This window comes from Plecotus auritus (assembly GCF_963455305.1).
Source record: "Plecotus auritus genome assembly, chromosome: 1".
Classification (NCBI taxonomy): Eukaryota; Metazoa; Chordata; class Mammalia; order Chiroptera; family Vespertilionidae; genus Plecotus; species Plecotus auritus.
In genome coordinates this window covers 65,554,251-65,581,487 of record NC_137770.1, presented here as the reverse complement: position 1 = coordinate 65,581,487, position 27,237 = coordinate 65,554,251, and the positions used below count along the sequence as shown (strand labels likewise).

At 38.7% G+C, this 27,237-nt stretch overlaps 1 protein-coding gene across 1 annotated transcript in view; it reads right to left on the bottom strand.

Moving 5' to 3' along the window:
* The window catches only part of FBN1 (fibrillin 1), a 239,295-nt gene that overhangs the window by 66,496 nt on the left and 145,562 nt on the right, over positions 1 to 27,237 (bottom strand). The window contains exons 18-32 of the mRNA XM_080644028.1: positions 24,094 to 24,147; positions 22,379 to 22,504; positions 17,657 to 17,782; positions 16,712 to 16,831; positions 16,471 to 16,608; positions 15,547 to 15,597; positions 13,412 to 13,537; positions 12,159 to 12,386; positions 10,071 to 10,196; positions 9,830 to 9,958; positions 8,909 to 9,034; positions 8,673 to 8,798; positions 7,357 to 7,479; positions 5,927 to 6,052; positions 3,875 to 4,000 (exon numbers count right to left, since the gene is read on the bottom strand). Of these exons, the coding sequence (XP_080500154.1) occupies positions 3,875 to 4,000; positions 5,927 to 6,052; positions 7,357 to 7,479; positions 8,673 to 8,798; positions 8,909 to 9,034; positions 9,830 to 9,958; positions 10,071 to 10,196; positions 12,159 to 12,386; positions 13,412 to 13,537; positions 15,547 to 15,597; positions 16,471 to 16,608; positions 16,712 to 16,831; positions 17,657 to 17,782; positions 22,379 to 22,504; positions 24,094 to 24,147 (1,851 nt within the window). The remainder of the gene's footprint in view (positions 1 to 3,874; positions 4,001 to 5,926; positions 6,053 to 7,356; positions 7,480 to 8,672; positions 8,799 to 8,908; positions 9,035 to 9,829; positions 9,959 to 10,070; positions 10,197 to 12,158; positions 12,387 to 13,411; positions 13,538 to 15,546; positions 15,598 to 16,470; positions 16,609 to 16,711; positions 16,832 to 17,656; positions 17,783 to 22,378; positions 22,505 to 24,093; positions 24,148 to 27,237) is intronic.

The following is a 27,237-nucleotide window of genomic DNA, read 5'->3' as shown; positions in this document are numbered from 1 at the left end:
GGAGGACAATTAGTGGTGATAAGAAGCTGGAAGAAAGTGGGTGCAAATTGTCACTGAATGCTGGTGGTTTTGAAGTATATGATTCTCTCTCATGGACCTACTGGCAACATTTCTCAGGTAGAAAGAAGCACACAGTTTGAGAAATGGCATTACCAAGAAATCTCGCTATTTTAACTCAAAACAACTGATGTTAATGGTATACCTTGCTAACTAATTGAGTGAGCACATGAGGGTGGAAGGTTCTTGCAAATTAGCTTGTGAAAGCCAGGACCCACCAAGGATGGCACCTAGCAGCAACCTAGTTTTTCTCTTTCTGATTGGTTGTCTAATGACAATTAGGCAAAAGGAGCAGCAGAAGCCTTGCATGGGGCCACAGAAACACTGTAACCCAGCAAGCTCCCTCAAGCCAGGGACAGAGAGCTGTGTTCTAGATTCAAACAAATGTACTTTCTCCCTCCATTAAATCGAACATTCCCCTCAACCCAGGATTTGGACAACGCTTATGGAGAAAAAAAAGAAACCCTTAACATCTGTGTAGGCTGGGAATGTAAGTCAGTGGGTGGATTCTGAACACTGCTGAAGTGATGTGGGGGGTGGGGGGAGAAACATGTTTATTTGTTAAAATGGAAACAATCAGTAATGACAAGGGAGCTGAAATATTTAGACAAAGCTGTAATGGAACCCAGAGGACATTTTTCTAGTTCTCGTGACACAAAGTTCCTCCCTATGGAACAGTATACATATTTTTATAATTCCTTTACAGGCTCTTATTTTAAAAATATATATTATGTATATTATACATATTATGCTTGTATAGAAATATATATAAGATATTCATCAAAACATAATTCCAGGTCTGCTCTCCATTGCTATTTGTTGTGTGGCTTGCTTGTCCCATTAGGCGAGAACATATCTGTATTTATATTAGTTGCCTGGGACATTATAAACACTTGTGTTTAACACGGCTATCACCAAGGTAACCTACTAGTATTCTAAGTTGGGAGTGACACTAATTTTAAACTAAAAGCAGGCTAAAAGAGCCCTAGTTACATGGGATTAAAAAATATTTTGGCTCAGATTTTAAAAAACTTGTTTTTAAGTATACCAGACGTGCTGCCAATTCCTGTTTGTGTAAGTCATTTTCAATCAGATGTGATACCCTTGGTTGTTAATAACAGTATTTACAGAGGCCCTCTTTTTCTCCCCCCACCCCCCCTGAATGCACTCCCTCTTTCCCTACTTCACTGCAGGGTGTTCGCCCAAGGGGAATGCTTGTATGATTTCTTCAAGCTCATGAATCAGTAGAAGAACTAGGAATAAAATCCAGAGTTCTTCTGCCTCCCAGGAGAAGAGCATAGGCCATACTGCTGTGATACCAAAGGGGCCACGAGACTGGAGTCTTCTCCCTACAGTGCTATCTGTGTTTTAAGAAATTAAAATTCATCTTAGGCTATAATTTGAAAGTAGGTGGATGTTGACTCTTGGGAAGAGATAGAGTAATTTCTTGGACTTCAAATCTCTGTTTCTGTTCACATAATTTACTGAAAGATTGCTGTTCGTAAAGTAAAACTGGTGTCACCTTATCTCATATGATGTACACAGCTCTTCTCACCACAGTCTCAGTATCTGTGCAAACTCACTTAAACCAAGCCTTTTTAATATAAAGGGGAAGATTTTTCTTTCTTGAAACTGATTTCAAGTGTGTGTCAGTAAACAGTAGTATAGAATTTTGCTAGACTAGAAGTTATGTCTTCAATTAAATGGCTTCTAGACACTGTCTACGTCTCATTTTACAATAACAACAGGAGCTACTATTTATTGACCGGCTACTGAATGTCAAGCACTGTGCCAAGGGCATTATATCTCATTTACCTAAAATAAAACTAACATCACATGAAAATGAAAACTGTCTTCATTGTGAAAGGCCTAAAATAATTGGCCTCTGCACATGCCCCTCTTAGCTGGAATTTGGAGCATACAATTCTAGGAATCTCTTTTTCTTATAGCTGAAGAGCATCCCTTTAGATTAACTTCTTCCTTCTTAAACATCACTATTCCCTGGGGTGAATTTCAGTGAGTTCAACTGAGCCAAACATTGGCATTAGTCTCTATTAAGTAAAATGCAATATGAAACTGTCCTACCTTTGCTTTCATTCCTGCCAGATCCCTCCCCCCCTCATCCCAAGTTCTGTATTTATACTGGAAGCTAAAAATAAAGCTTACACCATAGATGTAGTGAGCTAAGCATCATTTGTATCCCAGAGACCACATGAGGAGTTGAGATTTTAAACACTGTGCTATTAGAATGGACCCCTAGCCATGCTTCATATGAAGAGTAATATAGTGAGGATGAAAGCATTCCAGCTTCATGCTTATTTTTATAATTTGGCTAGAATCTGCCATTTTTGAACCAATAGTAATGTTATTGGTGTTATTTTGTATATCTATAACTTTGAAACTTGGTAGTATTGCACAGCTTAAAATGATAATATATTTGGGGGTTTTCTTGGAAAATGTTGCTATAATTTAGAAAAGGATCTGTATACTTAACATGTTGCCAATCTGAAAATATTTTAATGTTCATTTTAAGTCACAGGAGCTTGCCAAACTGGCATTTGGAATTAAAGTCTGTTACTTGTAAAGAAATTCTGTAGTTACCTAATTCAAGCTCACCATGGTCTCTATTATGTTTTAAATTATGTTATATGCCATAATCTGTTATATAAATAATTACTGAAAAATGTTGCTCATTATTCTACATACTTTACACATCATTGTCTCAAGTTTGAAAATAATAACTAAACACTTCAAAACAAAATCACTCACAAAGAACTACCTCTTTTATTTGACATTTAATAGAATAATCTAGAAATACTGTGAAAAGATTTTCTTGGTTCCTGGGTCGATGCTCAACCACTGAGCAGCCCTGGCTGGGTGTAGAAAGATTTTTCTTATTGGTATTATTGTGCTATTAGTATTAGACAACCAAAATTACAAAATGGCTTAATTAGCACTATATAAGATTTGTTAAGTCCCAAGAATAAAGACTTATTTGGGCTAATGCCACTTAATACATCAAAAGCACACTAATTTAAGGAACTAGAAGACTGATGAGAATTGATGAAATATTTGAATTATAGGATGTGCTTCTTTAAAAAGTTATGACCTTAAATAAAGTGTTGGCAGTGGAGGTTATTGAGAAAGGCTTGCTTTAATACAATCACGTGCCATTTAATGATGGGTACGTTCTGAGAAATGCATAGTCAAGCAATTTTGTCGTTGTGCGAACACCAGAGTGCATTGACCCAAACCTAGATGGTGCAGCCTCCTACTGTAACTGGATGTGCTGTACTGTTATATGACTGGCTGTGCAGTAGGTTTGTTCACACGAGCATCACCACAAAGACTTTGAACTATGACGTTACCATAGCAACAACATTTCTAGGTAATGGGCATTTTTCAGCTCCATTATAATCTTATGGGACCACTGTTGTACGTGTGGTCTGATGACCTAAACATTATATGTGGTGCACAACTGTAAAGGGATATGAATGTTTGGTAATTAGCACGTTAATTACTTTGATATAAAATGTGATTTTTAATCTCATAAAAATGTGATACTTATAGTGTTAGTTATAGTGGTAATTTATCCAATATGCCTTGTTTCACAGGTAAAGAAAAAACTCTCAGCTTAGATCCAATCTATAGTAAGACAAATATCAAAGAAGTACAGGATAAGTTAGTAAAAAATGTTATACAAAATGCTTTATAACGTAATTAAAATGTTAGTTGGTGTAAAATTTGTATTAATCTATAATTATGGTAGCAGTCTCTTAACCACTTAATGTTTTATTGTACGATTTAAAAAACATACCTGTACAGCCAGTTTTTCCTTTTTTGCCTGAATATCCCATGTCACAGTGGCAGATAAATGAGCCTTTCGTGTTTTCACAGGTTCCACTTAGACAGATATTTGGATTCAAGTCGCATTCATTAACATCTGTAAAACATAGCTATCATTAATGCATATAACCATTTGTTTGATATCAGTGAATACTTTTCCCCCTAGATAATGCAACTGTGCTAAATAATTAGAAAGAATGAATACTTTCACTCAAAAAATGCATCATATCTGTGGAACTCAATTCACCTGTGCTTTCTACATTTCAGGCTAGCCATGCACACTGGCAATTTATCTGGGCCATAGGCAGGAGGTCAAGTAAGCAAAGAAATTGATTGACTTTAGGCTAAGTATTGAGCCTGTTTATGTGACAGTCTAGAAAACTTTTCAAAACAGCATATTATGTTGCAAGATGAAACTTTTAATTCAGTTTGCATGATGCCAACAAGTTAGCCTCCATATTTTTAAAGAAAGGACAGATGAACTAGTAGTCTTAGTGTAGGTAGCTACAAACTTCACTTTTTCCCAAAATTTAAAGTTATTTACTTTTTTATGACATTCACTTTCATTTCTGGGACTTCACAAATATTCAGTAAGGGTTTTCTGAAGCTATAAATGTGATACAATTTAAATATTTTCGATTTTAAATTCATGCTTCTGGCCAAGATAGAGTAACTGGCACAGAATTTACCTTCCCACCTGAAGCAACAAAAGACAATGATCTCAAAGAAAGAAAACAAACTAGATGAGTTCTATGAAGCCCCAGATTACTATGTAGGGAGAGTTTTAAGTCCCTGGCATAGAGAAGGGATGACAGATGGAACCAGGTAGTGTCCCTGGGTCAAGGAGGTGAAACTGGAAGTCTTGAAAGGCCCAGGTCACTAGAGTTCACAGGGCAGAGCAAGAGACAGATGGAAACTGCACAGTGAGAAAGCATCCAAATACCGCAAAGGGGCCCAGTCAAGTATTCGGATGAGTAGTGATCAGTGGATTCATGCAAGGAAACTACTCGAAGCTGGGGGAAGTACCTCCCACAGGAATTAGAGGAAACAATCATCAGCGTTCATGGAAGGCCTGCACCTACCAGTTTGGAATATCCCAGAATTCACAGGGGTTTGGGTGGAGTGTCCAGAAGATCTTGCCACAGTAATGGAGCAAAATTAGCCCAAGACTAACTTCTCTTAAAAGCGTAAAAGCAAGATTTTGAAAGGATCAATCTGTTTCCAAATAACCGAGTTACATAATAAAGCTCAAGAATATTTCTAGGAATCCAAAAATATTTAGCACCTAGTAAGTAAAAATTTATAATGTCTGGCATCCAATCAAAAATTACCAGGCATTCCATGAAGTGGGAAAATATGACCCATAATAAAGAGAAAAGTCAAGTTACTGAAATGACTCAGAACTGACACAGATGACAGAATTAGTAGACCAGGACATTAAAATGGTTATTATAACTGTATCCCACATGTTCAAAAGCTAGAGGAATGATTGAACATATCAAATAGAGACACAGAAGTATGAAAAATACTTAAATAAAATTTTAGAGATGAAAATGATGTCTGAAATAAAAAAACATACTGAACAGAATTAAAGGCAGATTAGATATTGCAGAAAAGTTTAACAAATTTTAATACATAGCAATAGAAACTCTAAAACAAATGCAATCAATTCTAGAGTTATTGCCTTTTGTCAGAAATAAATTTTGCTTGCTTTCAAACATTTTAAAAGCCTAAACTCTAATTATAGCAGGAGGGCTAAATGGACAGAAATAATGCATAGACAAAATCAACTCTATCTGGAGTTGACCAACCGTAGCTCAGTCCACATAACATATCTGAGCATCATATCACAGTCACAAGGAAGTTGCTTTTTGAAATGCTAGTTTTGGAATATTGGCATTATACCCCTAAATGTCCTTACTTTTCATACAGGATCTATCAGCCACCCAAACTAATCTTTATGTAATTTAACAGTACTTGTGAATAATCAGAGAAAATGGAAAATTCTGTTTTCTTTGCTTACCTACACAAGTCTTCATGTCTTCAGATGCCATGAATCCATCATAACACAAGCACCTGTACTCTCCAGGTATGTTGGTACACTGACCACCATCACAGATATTGGGGTTATCTTCACACTCATCAATATCTGCAGAGAATAAAACCAACAATGATCTGTTGTTGATATTGGTTCTATTAATTCAGTGACCCAAGTTGAATGGATTCAGCCTACTTGCATTAGAGAATTAGTTCTCAAATCCAAATGAAGCTTTCCATAGAACATGCTGTCAGGAGAAAACCATTTTCAAGATTCCAACATACTGTTTAAGGTCAAGGTCCACATCCACCTAAAAGTCCATCATTTAATTAGCAATTTTATCTCTGATGTGAATTTATCATTCAAAAATGATTATGAATCCTATTTTTTATGAAATTTAAATGCCTAAAGTCTATCATCTTCTGTTTCATTAACATTTTTAAAGTGAAAACTAGTTAATAAGCATATCTACTCAGATGTAATTTTAGTAAAAATATTTCCAACATTTAATTTTTATAGCAAAATATATATTTAGGGCTTTTCAGGGAGATTTTTCTACACCAGATAAGATATTTTTGGTCTCTACACCTAAGTTCTCTTCTTTTTAAAAAAACATATTTTATTGATTTTTTACAGAGAGGAAGGGAGAGGGATAGTTAGAAACATCGATGAAAGAGAAACATCAATCAGCTGCCTCCTGCACACCCCCTACTGGGGATGTGCCCGCAACCAAGGTACATGCCCTTGACCGGGATCGAACCTGGGACCCTTCAGTCTGCAGGCTGATGCTCTATCCACTGAGCCAAATTTGTTAGGGTCTAAGTTCTCTTCTTAACCCAAGCCAAAATCAATACCTATACTACCCACCTCATTTTTCACCTCTAGATGCCTACATGGCCCTTCTAGCCCAGGATGATACATCAAGAAGTGTAAATTAGACCAGCATTTCTCACATTCAAATCACTTGGACAGCTTATGAAAACAGATTACTGTGCTCCACCCCCAGGAGTTTCCAATTCAGTAGGTCTGGGGTGGGACCCAAGATTTTTTATTTCTAACACATGCTCAGGTGAGGCTGATGCTGCTGGTCCAGGCAACACACCCTGAAGAGCACTGAAGTAAGTCAAGAGATCAGATTCTTCAAAATTCTGATCAATGGAGACACTATTTTAGACCTCACTTGTTGAGCATGTGCCAGATACTACACTGAGTGCTGTACATACTCTTCCACATAGGCAATCTGACCCCCGTTTTATAGATGAGAAATCTTATGCTAAGGATCGTTATCAAGGACACACAGCTAAAATATGTAACAAAACAAAGATCTGGACTCAGGACTATTAACTCCACAGCCCAGGCACCAAACTACTCTATAAAGGGACCTGTTATTTCCCAGGAGGCTAAAACCTACTTACCAGTACATGACCTCTGGTCGGGCATCAGTGCAAATCCCGGCTGACAGCTACATTCATAGCTACCTTCAGAGTTTGTACAGAAGGTCTCACAACCACCATTCATTATGCTGCATTCGTCAATGTCTAAAAGAAATAAAAATAATATTACCTTTTTCTGTGTTTATGATCATGGCATGTGTTTATAATTTCTAGGCATGGGTCAAGGAAAACAAACAAACAAAAAAAGAACATCCTAGGGCAACTGGAAGTCACCACATTGCTTGATTCCCTCAAAACATATGAACTACACACCTACTGTATGCTAGAGATGTGAATCTAATGGTGAATGTGACAGACACAAGACCTACCCTCATAATGCTGAACTGCAGCTGGAGAATTAGATGAACAATTAATTACACAATACACAGTATGCCACATGCAACGTAGAACAAATGCTAGGGGCTGTGAAAACATATATGACAATGACCACATGGGTGAAATTCTCTGGGTCACAGATTCAGTTATAAACTTGACATTCGGTTTGACTGGCTGAAGTTCTAAACCTTTCAAGAACTTGAGTTAGAGTTCTGAGTTGTCCTGGGCCATATTTCAGGAGAATTTTTGGGCTGATTTATGACTTTGGGTAGAAACCATGTGAGACTTGGCGGTTCCACATGATGTACATCCCAAACCAGGCAAAAACTGGCAGTTTCCACAAAGTTTCACTTTGACTTGGGCATAATAAAGCCACAGGGTTTTCTGAGCCACTCTTTCCAGCACGACTAACCCTACAGAGGGCCAGCCACAAAGCAAAAGGCTTGTCCCACAAAACTCCCTCTTTAAGGAGTGTCAGACCTGGCCTCCTTCTGGGTAAGCTATCATAGTCTTCTTTCGAATAATTATTCTTTGAAACCTCTCAGCTGATCTAAACCACCTAAGGGCAGAGATTACACCCTATGTTTTTTTTGTCTTTTTCACAGCACTCACCATGCTTCATTATTTCAGGGGGTTAGTAATCACGTGCTGATTTGCCTGGTTATGCATATGTGTAAACAGAGCATGTGCTACCATTCACCATTAAAGCAGCATGGGTCAAACTATACTTGTTAGAACTAAAACATTCCATAGCTCTCACTTAGCTGCTCTTTAAACACACAAGGAGTTGATGATATCTGAAGATTGTAAGCCACAAGGAAAAGACTTTTACTTACAGGGAAACAAGAAAGATTAAGTAAAGGTAACTAGTGATGGGAGCAGAACTCTGAGAACATGGCTTGAGTGCTTTAGAAAGAGACTAATAAAATAAAATATAAAACAAAGTACTGTATAGAACTTACCCACGCAAAACAGCCTGTCGGGAGTTGAATGATAACCAGGGTTGCAGGCACACTGATATTTCCCTATGAGGTTCACACACCGGCCATTGGGACAGAGGTTTGCACTCAGTTCACACTCGTTGACGTCTGTGCAGAAAATAGGAATAGCAAACACCCAGCCATCAGCTTCGGACTCTGGCAGAGACGTGGGTCTAATGACTGACCACAAGTAAGTGGTCTGAATTCTTCCTCCTTACCAATACATGCTGAGATGTTGGGGGACAGCTGATGACCAGGAGGACATTCACAGCGGTAACTTCCCTCGGTGTTCAGGCAAGCGCCTCCTCGGCACAGGAGGGGATCTCGCAGACACTCGTCAATATCTGCAAAATGGAAACGACCCGTGTTGAAGATGTTGGTGGTGTCCTGCCCAGGTCCCCATGCCCAGGCCAATGTACTCATCACCCCATTTCTGGGTGTCCTGGCCGCTAATGGCTCACAGATTCCTTCTTGAAGAACTGCTGTTCATTTCACTCAGAAATATCTGAGAGGTGAGATATTGTATTTCCCTCCCTTGCTCCCATGGCCAACAGTTGATTGAACTAATGTGGAAACAGAAAATCTTGGCCTCCTTGTTTCAATGTAGGACAATTCTCTGATGCCATTCACACTCCCAAGTCTCCTGTGGAAGCCTGGTAAGGCTGAAGTCAGCCTCTCTTCTCCTTCCCTCACCTGCCTCCCTCACTTCTTCATGCTCCTCCTGAGAGCACTCCCTCAAAATAATCTCCATCTCAGACTTGTTTCTTGGGGCCCTGATTTAATGCAACCAGCTTAAATAATCTCCTTTTCTAGGAATATTGGGCAGAGACATTATAATGTTATCTTGAATATAACTTATGTTTGAATTGTTCTCTTTTCCCTGGGGTGTCTATTCTAGGGTTTACACTCACTTGTCTGGGACCCATAACTGGTGTCTGAGACCACCCACCACCTTGCAGCATGAATTCTCTCAGCTCTCCCACATGTCAGTCTCCCACTGCCACAGACTGATTCCGGCCTCACTGGTCAGGAGAGCAGTGCACTGGGGGAACAGGAAGAAGCCGGGCCATGGGCCATGAGTCCTCAAAGCTGCTTGGAATCCTTTCTTTCCTGTGCTGATCAAATGGGCACACACTTACCCATGCAGTTCTTCATCATCATGAATCCACTTTCATAGCCTTCGTCGCACTTGCATTCAAAGTCCCCTGGGGTGTTCACACACTGGCCACGGCCACAGAGGTCGGGAGATATGCGGCACTCATCAATGTCTGCACAAAAGCAGCAAGTGGCAGCAAGTGAGTATTAGCATAGCCTTCATTCTTGTGGAATAAAGATGAAGAGTCTAAAGGTTGTCCCTCCAAGGTGAGCCCCCTCACTGACCTGTGCAGTTCCGTTCTTCAGAGTCAAGAGCAAAGCCACTGTCGCACCTACACTTAAAACTGCCGATGGTGTTTCTGCACTTGCCGTGGGTGCAGAGGCTGGGAATCATCTTGCATTCATTGATATCTTCAAGAAAAATAAAATGTGTGAAAAGTTGTGAGTAACCAATAGGTCTCAATCCCACTGTGTTAAACCCAGGAGGTTGGAGGGTCTTGATATAAGGTCTTGGCAATATTCATTTTAAAGACTGTGTGATGATCCATGAGAAATATGACTGTGTACACATTTCTAGTCTTTTAAACTTCTTTTTTAGAAAGCATTATCAGAGAAGTAAGGAGTGTGTTTATTTGGACTTTCAGAATCCAGCCTGATACACACTGAACATTTAACTATCTGCTGAATGAATGGTCCAAACCACCAGTGTTTATACTTAAAGCATATAGAAGATTATTAGCATATATTGCCCCACAAACAACCAATTGAGTGTGTAGAGCAAAGATTTTCATCCTTTTTCATATCCTGGCACATATAAAGTAATTATACTAAAATTCTATGGTAAACCAAAAAAAATATTACATTCTTGGCTGATCTGACCAAAAAAAAAAAAAAAAAGGTATAATTTTGATTCATTCACACCAGATGGCTATTATTGTGTTGGCTGTTGTCATTTTTTAATTTTACAATCTCAGGGAAAAGAGGTTAGTGCCCCTGACTAAGTAGTTAGATATTGCATATTTTAAGAATCCTTGAGGCACACTGGTTGAACATTGCTGGTGTAGAGAAATAAGATATTCATTTATGCTTTTTTATGTGTTTTTGGATATGCCCAAAATACAAGAATTTCAAAGAAGATGTCATTTCTAATTTAAATTATTTGGAAATAATGTATACTATTTAAAAATATTTTATCAATATTATATAGCCATAGAGTTTCATTAGTATAAGTAAAAGAGGTTTGTTTTTTTTGTATACTAGGAGATGATTTTTGTAACGTGTAATCTGAGTTTACCCTTTTAGGAGCCTTTTCAGAGTAAGACCTAAAGCTCAAGAAATACAAGTTAATTTTTGTGTAGTGTCATGAGAGACAGAACAGGCAGATTAAATCTCAAGAACATCAAGTCCTTCTGTGGCAATGGATTCCCACAGCCTTTGGAAGCAAATCACTCGAGTTCCTTTAAATTTACTTAAGAGACATTTAAGAGGGCCATCTAGAAACCGTCTTTCTAGACACAACAATTTTAAACCCCAGAGCTTCTTGGACAAAATGCTAAGAAGGAAAAAAAAAGTCTACACATTTTTCTATAAAGATATTTATATACGCATTTCCCATCTCATTCAATTATGAAGTATAATAACTAGGACCAGACACAATGGGCAACCAACACAAAACTCTATACTGGGAACATAAGCTGAGCCTCTCTGAATAGTCAGAATTCTGAATAACCAATTATGATTTTTCCATATGCTAAAGTAAACAAGCTTTGTTTCATTGTGTGCAAAAACTTAAATCAAATTGGAATTAGATTAAATCTTCGACTTCTTGTTTTTTGCATGGATTTTAGATTATAGCATAATTAACTGAACTAATATTTGAAATATCCTGTCCCTGGAGTGTGTCTGCCACAGGAATGAGTTTCACTACATTTGGACAAAGAGGATCTGCTGCTGGGTTTCTCATGCCATTCAACCTCCATTATCTGTACTCAGGTGGAATGCAGAGACATGGACACTCAAATCAGCAGATAAAAGGTCTTCTCATGTGGCTTTAGCAGATGGCATACAATTTTCCCATTTCCTTTCATTCATGTTTAGCCTAGGGTAGCATTAAAATCTACTTTAACACTTAAAAATGGCTAGATGGGTGAGGCAAGCAACCTCAGGAAATCCTGAGATATAGAAAAAAAAACACCCCATTACAGAGTGAATGTTTGGTTACAGATCATTCAGGAAGCAAAGAATGTATGCTGAGATGATGGAGGGATGACCACATTGATGGTACTCATAATCTCATTGGTAGAACTCTGGGCTCGTGCAAATGTATCCTGTTGGTCTAAAAGAAAGGGCAACCAACCACTGAAACCATTGTACCTTTGAAGAAAGGTTTTCCATTTGTAATTTCTTTTGTGGCAAATCCAGGTCCTCTGGGGCAGAGCTCTTCATACTCAGGCGTGTTTTTCACGGGACACTCCTCACATTCCTCCGTACCCCAGGCTGCCCCCACAGAGCAGCAGCAGGCGTCCATGCGGTGGCGGCCAGCAATGGGCAGAGTGCACTCCTCGTCATCGTATCTCAGGAAGCAGGTTTCCATGCGGATATCTGCCAGAGAGCAGAGGGAGCATGAGGAGAGCTACTCTGTGTTTTTGTTTTTTCCCCCCCAATAATTCTATGAAAGGAGCAGTATTCTAAGAAATCCTGCAATGTGCTTGGGGGAGATATTTTCACAGACATGCTGGTTACCAATGCATATCAGCCATGAGGTCTTGCCATCTCTTCTCAGGCTAAAATCAAACTACACTTTATCTTTGGAGAACATCTGAGCTGACCCCAGCCCCTTTTCCTATGATCCACTTCATTTTGGAGAGATGGACTGGTAAACTTAAAAATGAGGAAAAGCAGCAAAGAAAAGCTATTAACTCATCTTCTCAAGTATTCCTTTCACTTCAACATGTGTTCATGTACACATTCTTCTGGATACACATGGGGTACATCTAGCTCCAACCCCAAATTCATGGGATTATGAGGAAGAATAGAAAGAATAGCAGACCAGAGGTCAGAAGACCTAGAATTTGGTCCTATTCTGTGACTAAGAAGTCTGCTTGTCTAAGACAATGAAACAAATGAGATTGTGCATCTTAAAATTATAAAGTGTAATTAAAACATAAGGCATGATATTCCCTCTCTTTCCTGATACCCACAAAAGTTTCCTGCAAGCACCTGTCCTCCTGGCCAATAGGAGGACATGCCTAGCAGGTATGGTATGAGTTATAGTTTTTTAACTGAAAGTACTCTCCCCACCATTCACCTCATATCTTAGAGCCCATGGCATATGGGGGTGGATTTAAGAGCTCTGGAATAATAACTATGGTGATAATGATTGAATAAACAGTTACATACAATTCACTTCACTAACACGTTCTCTACTCTTTTGATAAAGAATAAACAAAGAGCTTCAGGAGGGAAGGCTCTTTTTCCAGAAAACCACCATGGATCCTAACGGAAATGCTGAATTTAGGATGCGTGTATCTGTACTTGGAACCAAATATTCAGCTCTATCTTATTAACTGAAGTGTCAATAATCTTTAAGAAATGATCACTAGAAAGGTAATAAGTTCTGTGTTTACCCAGGCAGATCCTCCCAGTGGAATCCAAACTCATCCCATTGGGACACTGGCACTTAAATGATCCCTTGGAGTTCACACATTCGCCATTTTTGCATACTCCTGGGAACACCTCACATTCATTGATATCTATGAAGAAAAAAAGCATGAAGTTAATATATCTGTAACATCATTCTACTTTATCCCATTCATGAAGTCATAATTATTCTCTTAACAGAAAAGGCCATTTGAACCTGATAAGATCACAAATTAGTTTGCTTCCAAATAGTTTAGGTAGAATTTCTGGGGTGTCTGAATAGCAACAAACAGAGCTCACCTGCTGCTAAAGATATGAGTTTCTCCACTGGTCTCAGGAGTAATTTCTGAGTTGAAGAGACAGGGGGCTGGTGTGAGGTCTTGGAGACAGCTCTGGGTACTGTGACTATCTCAGGGAAGGCTCCCAGAAACCAGATAATCAGCTTTATGAGACCAGATATTTGGAAGTAAGTAGAGAAACAGAAACCTGGTCTTTCAAACTGGCAAAGAATAAAGAGCTTAAACATGGGCATGGAAAAAAAAAATCCTACTGAGGAATATGTAGGGCTGGTAAAAAGATTCCCTTTTGAGAAGTGCTGAGAAGTCCCCAGGAGTGTATTACTGGTTCTACCTCAGCAATGGCCTCACTGTTCTGTCAAAACCTTGGTGGTCCCAGTTTGAGTTGGGGAGAGTCAAAAGATGGTCATATTCATCCTTTTATCATTCACTGACTCTCTCTCAAATGTGCCCTTCTGTACCAGTTTGCTTATTGCAAAGCAATATGTTCTCTGCATTTAATTTGGAAAAATATTCACCATCAAATTAATCCAAAGAAAGGCACTTACTTGCCAATGTCAAAAACATAGAGCATTGGTTAAGAAATTCACATATAGTGTCTCTATTTAGAAGAAATATTTCTCAAACTAGGGATGCTGAAAAAAATGTTCCTGATCTTTCCTTATAAGAGAGATAAATGGGAAGGGAAAATTTACCTTTTTGGGTATTTTTTTGTTTTGTTCTGGCCATTTGTATACAAAAATGTGCTGCTGAGGTCAGATAAGTTATTAACAGTGGGTCTGGACCAAAGAAAGGCCAAAGAATTCAGTCATTATTTAGAAAGCAAGACTTTAGGTGGGGGTGATAGTGTTCCTCTTTATTTTAGCAGGGAAGAAATTGCATTTCATCCGCATATGGGACTAATTGCTGTTTTTAAAATTGTTCAGATGCTGTGTCATGTCAGGTTGTGTTAGTCACCCTGACCTATGTCTATCTGGGACTCCAGAAGAAAGAATCACGGCAAACTAGAGATTAATCCATGTATATTTTCAAAAATAATGCAGCTAAGTGTGTCTTTCTAAATCAGTGGTTCTCAATCTTTCTAATGCCACCACCCTTTAATACAGTTCCTCATGTTGTGGTGACCCCCAACCATAATATTATTTTCATTGCTACTTCATAACTGTAATTTTGCTACTGTTATGACTCGTAATGTAAGTATCTGTGTTTTCTGATGGTCTTAGGTGACCCTGCTAGCAGTTCTCAACCTTTTGGTCGTGATCCAGAGGTTGAGAACCGCTGCTGTAGAGCCTAAGACCATCGGAAAACACAGATATTTACATTATGATTCATTAACAGTAGCAAAATTACAGTTATGAAGTAGCAACAAAAATAATTTTATGGTTGGGGGTCACCACAACATGAGGAACTGTATTAAAGGGTCGCGGCATTAGAAAGGTTGAGAACCACTGTTCTAAATCATCTGTGATGAAACAAACAAACAACAAAAAATAGGACAAACCAAGAAAAAAGCAAATTTTACAGCCCCATTAAAAACCTCCTGTTTTATCTTCTTGATATACAGCATTTTGAAAGGGCAGTCAATTCAAACCATGGTCAGCCTACATTCTCAGCCACCCTGTACTCTGGCCATAGTAGTTTGAAACTGGCAAGAGCATATATATGCTTGTGAAATTAATATCTGTTATGCTCTGCAGTCTCATTATTTTATTTATCTGCAGCATATTTCTCATTGTGAAGTTACATGACATTTTTATCCAGTCCAAGTTAACACAAGCATTCTTCAAGCACACAGAAATTTGTGGTTTATAAATAATCATAAATACCTTCACATTGTGTTCCTTTTATTCTTGAATAGCCTTTACCACATATGGGATCTGTAAAAAACCCACAAACAAACAAAAACAAAAACAAATTTGAGATAACAATATCCAGACTTTGTAGTTATGACCTAGTATAAGAAACACGAAAGAGGACAGGGAACATGAATTACATTTTGTTTCTATGAATAAGTCTGAGATAACGAAGTGTTTCTGAAATTGCATAAGAGAAAAAGAATAATAATGAAATGTATCCTTAAATAAAGCTCAGTTCCTGTGAGATATCCAAAAGTCCCCAAGGTGCCCTAAAGATCATGTTACATTGAAGACCAAGAAGGAAACTGACTAGATTTCTCTCTTGCTATTAGCCCTAAAATAAGAATCAAACCATGGGATTACTGTAACATGAATTGGAAACCAAAGTCTAGAACTTGAATATATCATGCCCTGCAGCATTCACACTATGTAAATTCAGGCATTTATATACCCAAACGTTGAATCAACAAAATCATCAGCAAGTCTCCCAGACCTCAGCTTTGCAACAGACTTAGAAATTTAGTCATGAATACTGATTTCTTTATGTTACTCAATTTTTTTTTTTGGAAGAAAATGTGCACCTATAAAAGGCTCTGAAACCATAGTCCCAAGATTCTCCAGAGAGCCAATTGGAATTGCTGGTCCAGGAAAGCAACACCAGCTAACTGTATTACGATGTGGTGATAGAAAACAATAAATTGCCAAATTACCTGAAATTATTGTCTTGATACTTCTCTTAGTTTCCTATTCAGTAATATGTTTTATTGAAGTCATCAGAATTAAGCCTTCTAAAATCCTCATGTGAGCCCAAATGCACAAAGTACTAGGCTTCCCCTTTCTAAGCAAAGTGACCAGTGAGATGGGCACAGGAACCACAGTGCCCATTTCACTTACCGACTTGGCATATGGTACAGGGGCTCCCCCAGGCAGCACCAAGGGAGGAACAGCACTCGGACTTCAAGGTGGCTCCATTGATGTTGATCTCACACCGTCCATCGATGACAGTCTGCCAGCAAGTGCCCTTGATGGTTTCTGTGTGTGTGGGGTGGGGGGGATGGAGGGATAATATTTAATAGGTATTTCAATACAGCAGCATTGGTAAACACCAGGAAATCATTCTCAGGAAGATAAATACCTATGCAGATGGTTTTTGTTGGATCCAAAGTACTTTCAGGAGAACATTCACAGATAAATGAGCCTTGGCTGTTTTTGCAAACTCCATTAATGCAAGGACTGGATTCACATTCATCGATATCTGAAACAAAAACAGCTCTATATCACTGCTAAACACTAGTCTTTTTTAATTTCTTTATTGATTAAGTTATTACATATGTGTCCTTATCCCACATTACCCTCCATCCCCCCACTCAGGGGATGCCCTCACCCCCTGTTGTCTGTGTCCATTGGTTAGGCCTATATGCATACATACAAGTTCTTTGGTTGATCTCTTCCCCTTACCCCCACCCTCCCCTACCTTCCCTCTGAGGCTTGATGGTCTGATTGATGTTTCTCTGTCTCTGTCTCTGTATCTGTTTTTCAGTTTAAACACTAGTCTTCAGCATGAATGAATCTGGAAACTTTGGCCTCAATGGCTATCATAAATTCTTCATTAGATAGTAAAGCTGACCTAAATAAATTTTTTCTAGACTAGATGGAATGCCAAAAATAATAATTAAGCAAGTCTCTATGGTACAGAATCTGATATGTGGATGAATATTTTTATTCAGGAAATCTGTAAGTGTGATTTCTGAATAATGAACTCAAACAACATATATGTAATATCTTCTGCATCTATTAAATTATAGCTAATAAAATGCCAATAGCAGGCAAATGCAAAATGAATGCTTTTAAAAGGTACTTAAACTAAGAATAAAGGACAAATAATATGCCAATTGCAGGTAAGTACCACCAATAGCTTGCAAAGTGCATACAAGTGCCATTTAGGACCACAGATTCTCAACTGAAGGGGCATAATTATCTAAAATAGAAGTGACTCTAATTTATTTTCATGTCTTTCTAGTGGCAATACCAAAGAAATCAAAGTATGTAGTATAAGAACAAAAAAAAAAATGTAGTTTACCTTCACAGGTTTTTAGATCAGGTTTGTATATAAATCCCTTGGGGCAGGTACAGACAAAACTTCCAGGAGTGTTCCTACATTGTCCATTGTCACAAAGTAGACTGTTCAATACACATTCATTAATATCTAGAAAACCAATGAAAATGAACTTTTAAAAGAGCCCATCCCTTGCATGCAACTTCTTTGCTCTTTTAGTTGGGTTTACAAAGTCACAATGATATGATTAATTCAAACAAAGAGGCAAAACGCCCGTCCCATTTGGTCTTTGCCTAAACCACCCAACTTTAGGAAAATAGGGGCTTGACCTGACTATCTGTACTTGGTATGTACAAAGTCTAAAGTCACCACACACTGTTCAATTCACTACTTTCTTGAGAAGGAAGAAAATCTGGATTTACTGGAAGTTACTAATCTTTATATAATTGTCTCATTGTACCAGAATTCAAAGGACTCATCTATTTATTTAAGAAATTAAATAAAGATTTAGAAGGTATGGTCCATTTTTTATATGTGTTAGTTCCAGGATGGGTGTTTCTTCTTTAGAATAATTTGAAAGGTCTCTGGTTATGTTTATCAAGTATGAGGCAATCTGCAGAGTTTATCATTGTCACGGGGAATTAGACTGGAGATTTAGAGAGCTGCGGAAAACTTCTTGCTTTCAGCTGAATAGTTGGCCTATCTGATGCAAAATCTAACTTTTGATATGTATGACTTAGACTAGGCAGTGTAGAAATTACAAGGCTTTTTAAAGTATCCCTTTGGGCTATAACATCACACAGCCCACAGAAAAAGCTATATATTCACAAGGAATTTTTTAGACATGGAGAGGTTCTGCTTAGATCATCATTTGACAAGCTAGTAACCCTGACATAAAGAATATAGAAATTCAGCACTGGAAAGCTGCATGGGTTCACAGTATTAAATACACTTAATTCAGCAACATATTTTTAAAGTTTTTAATATGGGAAAATCAAGTGTGAAGTCATGTTATCAGCTGAGTAAGTAGCATACTGAGAATTCTGTCAAAATAATATACGGAATGCTAATACTTTCCAAAAGGGTCATATTACAATTCTTAAACTTTGATGATGTCTGAAAACTTAAACTGAGGAATTGATGATAAACATTAAAAACTAGCCAGGCCCTGGAGTCCTGTGTGGGAAATGGCTGGAGTGGACCTTTGAGTCCTAACTTCATACTTCTGAACATAATCTGAAATCTGAAGATACTTCTGACTTGATATTAACAGTGCCAACTTTGAAGTATACACTGAGTGGCCAGATTATTATGATCTCTGAATGCATAATAATCTGACGACTCAGTGTGTGTGTCTCATGCACCGGGCCTCTAATATGTGTATATTATATACACATATTAGAGGCCTGGTGCATGAATTCGTGCATGGGTGGGGTCCAGCCAGCCTGGCCAGGGGAAGGGGACATGGGGGGTTGGCCGGCCTGCATGCTGGTCGAACTCCTGATTGAGGGGACAATTTGCATATTAGCCTATTATAATATAGGATATATACTGAGTGGCCAGATTATTTTGCATTCAGAGATCATAATAATCTGGCCACTCAGTGTATACTAAAGCACTGAACAAAGAATCCCTACAGCCTCTCAAACTCTCCCTTTAGCTTCCCATGGGGTGTTTTCTGGATGGAGCTAAACATCCCTGTGTCTTTCTGGCCTGCCCAAATAAATAATGATTTTTCATGTCTGCCAATGAAGAGAGGCTCTCATAGAAAAATGAAATAGTAAAACTTGTTTTAAGTGGAGTCTAGTTTAAAAGTACTATGTGTAGCCTACAAAGGGGCCCTACAATTAAGGGTGTGCGAGACAAAGAATTCATTTCTCCAAAGTCAATGTAGACCACAGAGAAGGAAGGGCCAAGTTTGGGCCAGCAATAAAAGAGAGGGAGGGAGAAAGAAGCCTGTAGTTCAAAGAGGAGGGTTTGGTGTGTAGCCCCCCTGACCTGCTTCCATCCTCCATGTTTTCTAGATACTGATTTAGCCTGAAACCCAGATGAAAGCTGATTTAAATGGGAGCAGATGCTTTGTTCTACTGTTAGTTTTTTTCCCACATGTGCAGATGCCACATATTAAGAAGGCAAGCAGGTGAAAATAAGTAAGATTTCTGCTTTTTCCAAAATAACATATCTGTACCTTGGCCACAATGACAATCATAAGAAGCCCTAACAACAGAGGGATCTATTAGGTACAGCATTCTGCTTCCACCTGCAAAACTGGACAACTGTACATTGTATGAGAAGGGCAGTAAGTACACTAGCTATGTTCCATTCTGTAAGTAGATAAATAGAAGATAAAGTAAAAATTACTCATAAAAAACAATGAAAGTATAGGAAAGAAGAAAAGCATAATAGAAGGTGTGAGAACAGGAGACTTACAAAAATAACTCAGAGATGCAGAGAGAGTGGGAGGGGGCAAAGTGATTAAGGGTTGTTTTAGAGTCTCTCTCTCTCTTTCTCTCTCTCTCCTCCATTCCCTTTTCTTAATTTAGATAGAGCTATAAATAGAGTCCAGACCTTCATCATGTATCGCTGTGTTAAAGTACCCACATTGTTTTAATACTGATATCAGAGTGTCAATATAAACACAGAATTTTATAGGAGGAGGAGCTATGAAAAAAAGAAGAAATGGCCAACTATAAAAAAGTTACATTTGAATGAAGGTCTTTGTAACAGATTAAAAGTGCTGTAGAGAACCAAAGTACCTTGGCACTAGGAATCAGAAATAACAGTTAGGCTGAATGAGCTTTGGAAAGAATGTTTGTAATAACAAAAGGCCACGGGACAAGTTATGAATATTTCAGAGATGGTCAATATTAAAATAGTCCTATATAGCATCCTATATAATAAAAGACTAATATGCAAATTGACCAAACTGAGGAACGACCAGTCGCTATGATGTGCACTGACCACCAGGGGGCAGATGCTCAATGCCGGAGCTGCCCCCTGGTGGTCAGTGAACTCCCACAGGAGAGTGCTGCTCAGCCATAAGCTGGGCTCACGGCTGGTGAGCACAGTGGCGGTGGTGGGAGCTTCTCCCTGCCTCCATGGCAACGCTAAGAATGTCTGACTGACAGCTTAGGTGGGGAGCAGGCCTAAGCCGGCAATCGGACATCATCTAAGGGCTCCCAGACTGCGAGAGGGTGCAGGCTGGGCTGAGGGATCCCCCTCGAGTGCATGAATTTCATGCACTGGGCCTCTAGTAATAAATAAAAAAACTTAATTGGCATGACCATTGTTCCTTGTTCAAGGGAGTAAAGTTCTATATGATATAATTTGATCCCATTCCTCTTATAAATTAAAGCACTATTTGTCTACTCAAAGGCAACAAGTTTCTTGGGAGGGGTCCCAGTATTTCATCAAGCTCTCCAACACCAGAGGACTCCAAATGGTAAAGGGAGAAACATGACAAATAAAACAGCTGACACCCAAGAACATATGGGAGAAACTTTTTTTTCCTAGGATCAGAACATATGGTGATTCCCTAATGGCTAGATAGGAGATAGTTGAGTCCATTACCCAATAGGTAGTTGATACTTGCTAGATTGTGTGTTAAAAGAATGAACAGGACATTTGTTTATTTCAATCTGTAGCATCTATAAATTATTACATTTCCAACTGACTGACCACCTTAGAACAGTACATTTCAAACCCTACTCCAAAAATACCACTAATAAACCTGGTTGGCTTAGTTGGTTGAAGTGTCATCCCATACACCACAAGGTTGTAGGTCCCATCCTCCTCCATCGGGATGCACATGGGAGGCAACCATTAATCTCTCTCTCTCTCTAAAAACTAGTAAAAAAAAATATCCTCAGGTGGGGATAAAAATACATAAATACATACATACATACATAACCCTAAAGGCAGAAGAAAGTAAACACCCACCTCTAAGCCCCAAATGGCTTTTATAAAGTAAAAAATATATTTTAGGTCTCCTGTTTATCTTAAAGACTACTAATTTTCATCCCACTTCATGAAAGTATGTTTGCTTTGAGGTAAAATGTGTTTTGCTTACAAATAAAAAAGGTTCACCATCTTACATTTTGGTTTCGGTATGCTTTGGCATATTTTCACAAGTCTAAATATTCTGGTTTTTGAAGCCGAACTTCAGGAAACCGGAGGCAGTATGTCACTATACCACAGAATGGACACTACATTTCAGAAGATACTAGTCTAGGCAATTGGAGAAGCTGAAGAAGAAAACAATGGTGTCTCTGTTGACCATTTTCTTCTCAACCAAAGGATTTATTTAGTTACTGGCTGGTACCTTCATTAGGATTGTTAGAGCATAAAAATGATATTTGTTAAAGTTAACAGAGAGCAGTTATTACTGAAAATAAGCTGGCTTTTCTCTCATTAATCCTAAAATGTGGTTGGGAAAAGAGCTGCTTCATGATAAAAATTAGGGATGCCTTCGTAGCCATCCCAGAATGGTTCAGTGTTTTCATTTTATGTATCTAAGGAGCTCCTCTTTTAAGGACTGAATCTGCTACATGATTATTCATAAATTATCAAGATTCAGCTACATAAATTTTTGTCCACCAAGACATGGATGGACCATGCTGTCACCCAAAGTGTAGAGCATACACGTGCCCAGTCCCTGAAGTCCTTCATGAGTAGTTTCCGCCAAAGCATCAAAAGGAGGAAAGCAATGTTCACGGAACATTTTAGAAAACAGGGGAAACTTCTCACCAACACAGTTTTTCCCAGATGAATCCACTTCGTATCCTGAATTGCATATACATTTGTAGGTCCCACGGAGGTTTTCACAAATTCCATTTGGACAAATGTCAGGATCTAACGCACATTCGTTTATATCTACACCACAAAAGAGTCCAAAATCAGTTACATTCTAAAACCAAATGAACTGTCAAAAGATAACATTACAATAAATGTAATGACCTTAGGATCTTGTGAAAAGAAAACAAAAAAACAAAACAGTGACAGTTTGATAAAAAACTTTGATCCCTTTTTCTCAGTACAAGATATCCTGAGTCAAATCTTCCTTCCCTTAGTCTATGAGAGGAACTGGCTTCTGACCTAGACTTACAAGATTTCCAATCCTTAATCAAACTGAAGGAGACCTCCTGGCTTCTGACCCAAACACCGAGATGGAAAAGTGAATCAAAAGTAGAGCCCAAGTCCCTACAACTGGTCTCTCTGCCACCTGCTGTCCGTCTCCCATCCACCTTCCACACTGCCACCAGACTTAACCTCAAAACAAGGTGACTGTGTCATTATCATGGCTCAAACTCTTCTAATAATATTCTCAAGCTCAAATTAAAATACGAACCCTGTTTATTGACTTTAAGCTTTTCACTCTTCCATGAACATAAAACACCCTCTTCACTTTGTGTCCAGAATGCTTGAGGGAGACCTGTGCTCCCGTCCAAAGCCCACTCAGACACACCTGTGCTGGGAGACCTCTGCGGCTCTGCCCAGAGGATGCTAGGTTCCCCTTGCTGTGCCCTCCCAGACTGAGGAGAGCTCTAACAGTCAAAGGCGATACAGAATGACAATCAGTGAACGGCAGTCTCAAATCTTGGTGCCTGATTCTTCTATACATCAGAGCTGACCTTTTTGACTTCTGCAGGTCCCTAACACAACTTAGTTACTCCACACTAGCTCCTTATTCATTATAAATTACCTAAATTCTCCTCTTGTGTCCTCCAAATATCCTCTCCCACCTTCATCCACTCAGTGTGATAAAATCAATCAAGTTGAGTGAACTGACAAAAAATTCAGCCAGTCCACTTTTTGCAAAACTCCCCTGAATCAAATAGTTTCATTTTATATTAATAAAATAATCCTTTCGGCTTTCTTATCACCCATCTTATACTTATTCCAATTTTCCCTTTTAATTGTAATTCCTTTTATAGCACTGATATTTCTCTAGTTCTTACTCCTACACTTAAATAGTTCATTCTTATCCAATTGAGTTAACTGCTGTCATTGCCTGCTACGAAAGATGAAAAATATAAGATGGCTCCCAATTGCCATCTTATAATGACCAAGCACTGGACAATTATGAAATAACAATTCAATTGAGCCCATAACCCTCAATTGTATTTGATAATGGAAGATACAAAGTAAGGCCAGGCTGCCCCTTCTTGTAAATGAGCAAACAGTCTTTGTATCTCATCCACCGTCCTCTAACTGCGCCCTCCAGGGAGGGCACCCAATCGTCATTTCCAAGCCCCACACCCACACCCAGCAGTCCCAGGACCCGCTGTGCCCTGATTGCTCTGCCACTGGGGGCTTCTCAGTGACCCAGGTACATCATGCAGTGATGGCCAACAAGGGAGTCAGACCAGACTGGTGTAAAGGGGCCAACTGGAAACCCACAGGAAGGCCTGATCCCACCTCTGCACATGCCCAAGGTAGTAAATTTTGAAACCAGTCCTTACCGCTGCCTGCTGAGGTCATTCCTGGCCCACTGCTGCAGAGTGCCTGATATTCCGCTGCAATAAATTAACAGACAGTAAATGATCCCTTTGTTTGCAGAACAGGTTGATCCTGCTTTTGGTTTTGCACACATCATTTCCTCCAAAGTGAGTGGAACTGAAATAAGTGGCAACGGAAAAGGAGGCATTTCCCGGGGGAGTCACCATTACACGGAGCTCCCATTTAAAGGCTCCGCATCACTGAGGAAAACAAGTTTTAAGGCAATAGGCAAGTTACAGCAATTCCCCGTGCAGAGCACTTTCGGAAAAGGTGTTTTTCCTATAACTTGATTTTGTTCACCAGGGAACAGTTTACACTTACAGTGAAATGTGCCTGTTAAAGTGTGGTTTCTTAACTGTTAATAAAACTTTCTCCCACCATCTTGGGAATAATTTCGTTTCTCGGTGTGAGCTGTTTTCTCAGTACCCAGTTCTTAACATTTTCTCATTTCTCTCTGCAAAGTCTTTAGCCTCCACTCACAAGAACAACAGGGTATCTGTGTTTGCATTAAAGTATATTTTTAAAGTGAATATTTTTCAGGGTGCTAGACTCATTCTATGTAAGTCCCTAGGAGAAGTATTGCATGATGCTAAAACTGTGAGATCTTATTGAAGAAATAGAAGTTTATGGACTATGTTCCCAAGATTGTGATGGATCAGATTTCTATTTATTTTTTAAAAATTAAAATTATTGGGGTAATATTGGTTAAAATCGATAGAATGTTTTACATACAATTTCAACAATATCTGATGGACATCAGAGCTTCATGGTTAAATGCAAATCATTTGCACTGAAGTGGCAGGAAAACTGGATCCTAAAGATGAGCATCTTTACAGGCGCTTCTGCAGCTCACTGCTCAAGCCAACAGTCCTTACAGTCTTACTAGAAAATCGTGTTCCTGATGACAGTGATGCAAATGAGCTAGGCCATACATAGGGAAAAAACTAAGGTTGAATCCCTCAGAACCTGTGCCTTCTAGCAAATGTAAATTTGAGAAAAGTAGGGAAATCCCTTAATTTTTAAATCATCTTAAAGGGGGGTGGGAAAAGGGAACAAATGAAAGGTGCCTGCCATTGTGTGTTTGAAAGACAGGAACTGGGAGCAAAAGGAAACACATCCTTTTTGTTCTCTCACATTAGCAATTAATTGAGACATCTAACCAAAAGGTGGAGAAACACTCTATGTAATAAAAACAGGAAAAGCAAAATCAGACCAGTTTTGTAAAAAGTGCTTTTAACATTAGTGCTAAATTAGCTGATGCTTGCACTAAATGCAGGTACATTGTTGTTCTTTTCCATTTGGGCAAGATCTGGTACTACAGTATTCCCTGTGGTGAATTCAGGTCAGCATGGGTTTGAATGCTGATGGCCATGCTTACTGCTGGGGGTCTTGGGAGCAAGGATTTTCCCTCTGTTAGTTTCATCTTCTATAAATTGGAGACAATGATACCCAACTCACACTGTAGTTCTATGGATTTAATGAGAGAACGTGGAAAGTGCTCAGCATAACACCTGGAACAGCTCAAGCACTTAAGACGACAGGTGTTGCTGAGCTAACTCAGTGTTGTGCCATGAAGACAGTGGTATGGGGACAGATGAAAAAATTCCTAATAATGACACTTCTGTGTATTAAACTGACTGATCTCTGTGAGAGGGAATGCTCAGCCAGTGTGAAATATCTTCATATATAGCCCACTTGACCTCCAGAGCACAAAGATAGGCTTTAGACGTTGTGTGGCTGGGGTTTCTCAGTAGATTAACTAAAGATATGTCTTCTGGATATTTTCAATACCTTTTGAAATCCCTCTTCTCTCCTGAAATGAGGGTTGCCTATATTCAGATCCTTCATAATTTGGCATTTTCATTTACCAAAGAGGTAGAGAAACACACTAAATGAAATCACTTCCACATGTGGGTCTCTGCTGTGCAAATCCATTCAAATATAAATAGAGGCTAGTGGAACTGGGCTTCAAATGTCACTCTAAGCTTTCCAAAGAAATCTGGTCTCCTTAGTCATCTTTTTATAAGCCCACTTATTTTCCTACGTATCGTAACACCTGGCACAGCTCAAGTTCTTTGGAGATGTACTCAGTCCAGAGGAAAAAGGTGAGAACTAAGAACTATATGCACCAAGGGTCCTGGGGTCTAAGGTTGGCTCTTCCACTCATTTCCTATATGAACAAATCACCTATAGTCTCGTGCACCAGTTTTCAAGATATTTATCTATCTTCTAAATTCAAAGCATGCAACAAAAGTACTTTGAAAAGTTAAAGTAACAAACAAAAGGCTGACAGTAATAATGTAGGACTATAAAGCTATATGAAAGTATCTTTGTTGAATAAAATTATATTTGTATATTACATAATTGAAGTATTATAAACAAGTATTTAATGGATCGATAATCATATATAAAATGATCATCTGTATATTAGTCACTGGGTAAAGTAATCAGACAGAATAAAGCTTTTATTCTTTCACTGGTATCCCCATTTTTTAAAAGTCTCCATTTAACTTTCTCTAACTTATTATATTTTAATTTCTAGGTCAGAAATGAACTAACAGAACCTATCAACATGAACCAACCAATCAGAGCTACATGTTTTCAATATTAGATCTAACTCTAGGGCATTAGAAGCCATGGCCAAGCCACCTTAAAATGTAGACAGTCTATTGTTTTAATTTCAATACACGCTTTTTGTCTTACAAATAAATATAATTTACAAGTGGAGAGGCTCCTCTGGATTACCTAAAACAAGTCATTTTAGATATGAGAAAACTAAGAATCCCTTTTCCATATCATTCTAGTTTATAATTATGTTTACTAATGTAAGCCACCTCAAACCTTTTTGCAAATAGGTGAGAAAAATTCCTAAATAAACAGAAATCAACAAAAAACTAACCCCGCTCCACCACTGCCCCCCCACCCCCCAGTTGAGTACTTTGTCTGCCTGTGGCCTGGGAGCAGAATTCTGACTCGTGGACCAGTTTTCTTTCCACTGTTCCGTGTTGCTTCAAATAGTGGAAATTACTTTTTCCCTAGGCTTGAATAAAATCATTTAGGAGTAGCACACTAAAATCACCACGATGGATTTGAACAAAATTCACAAG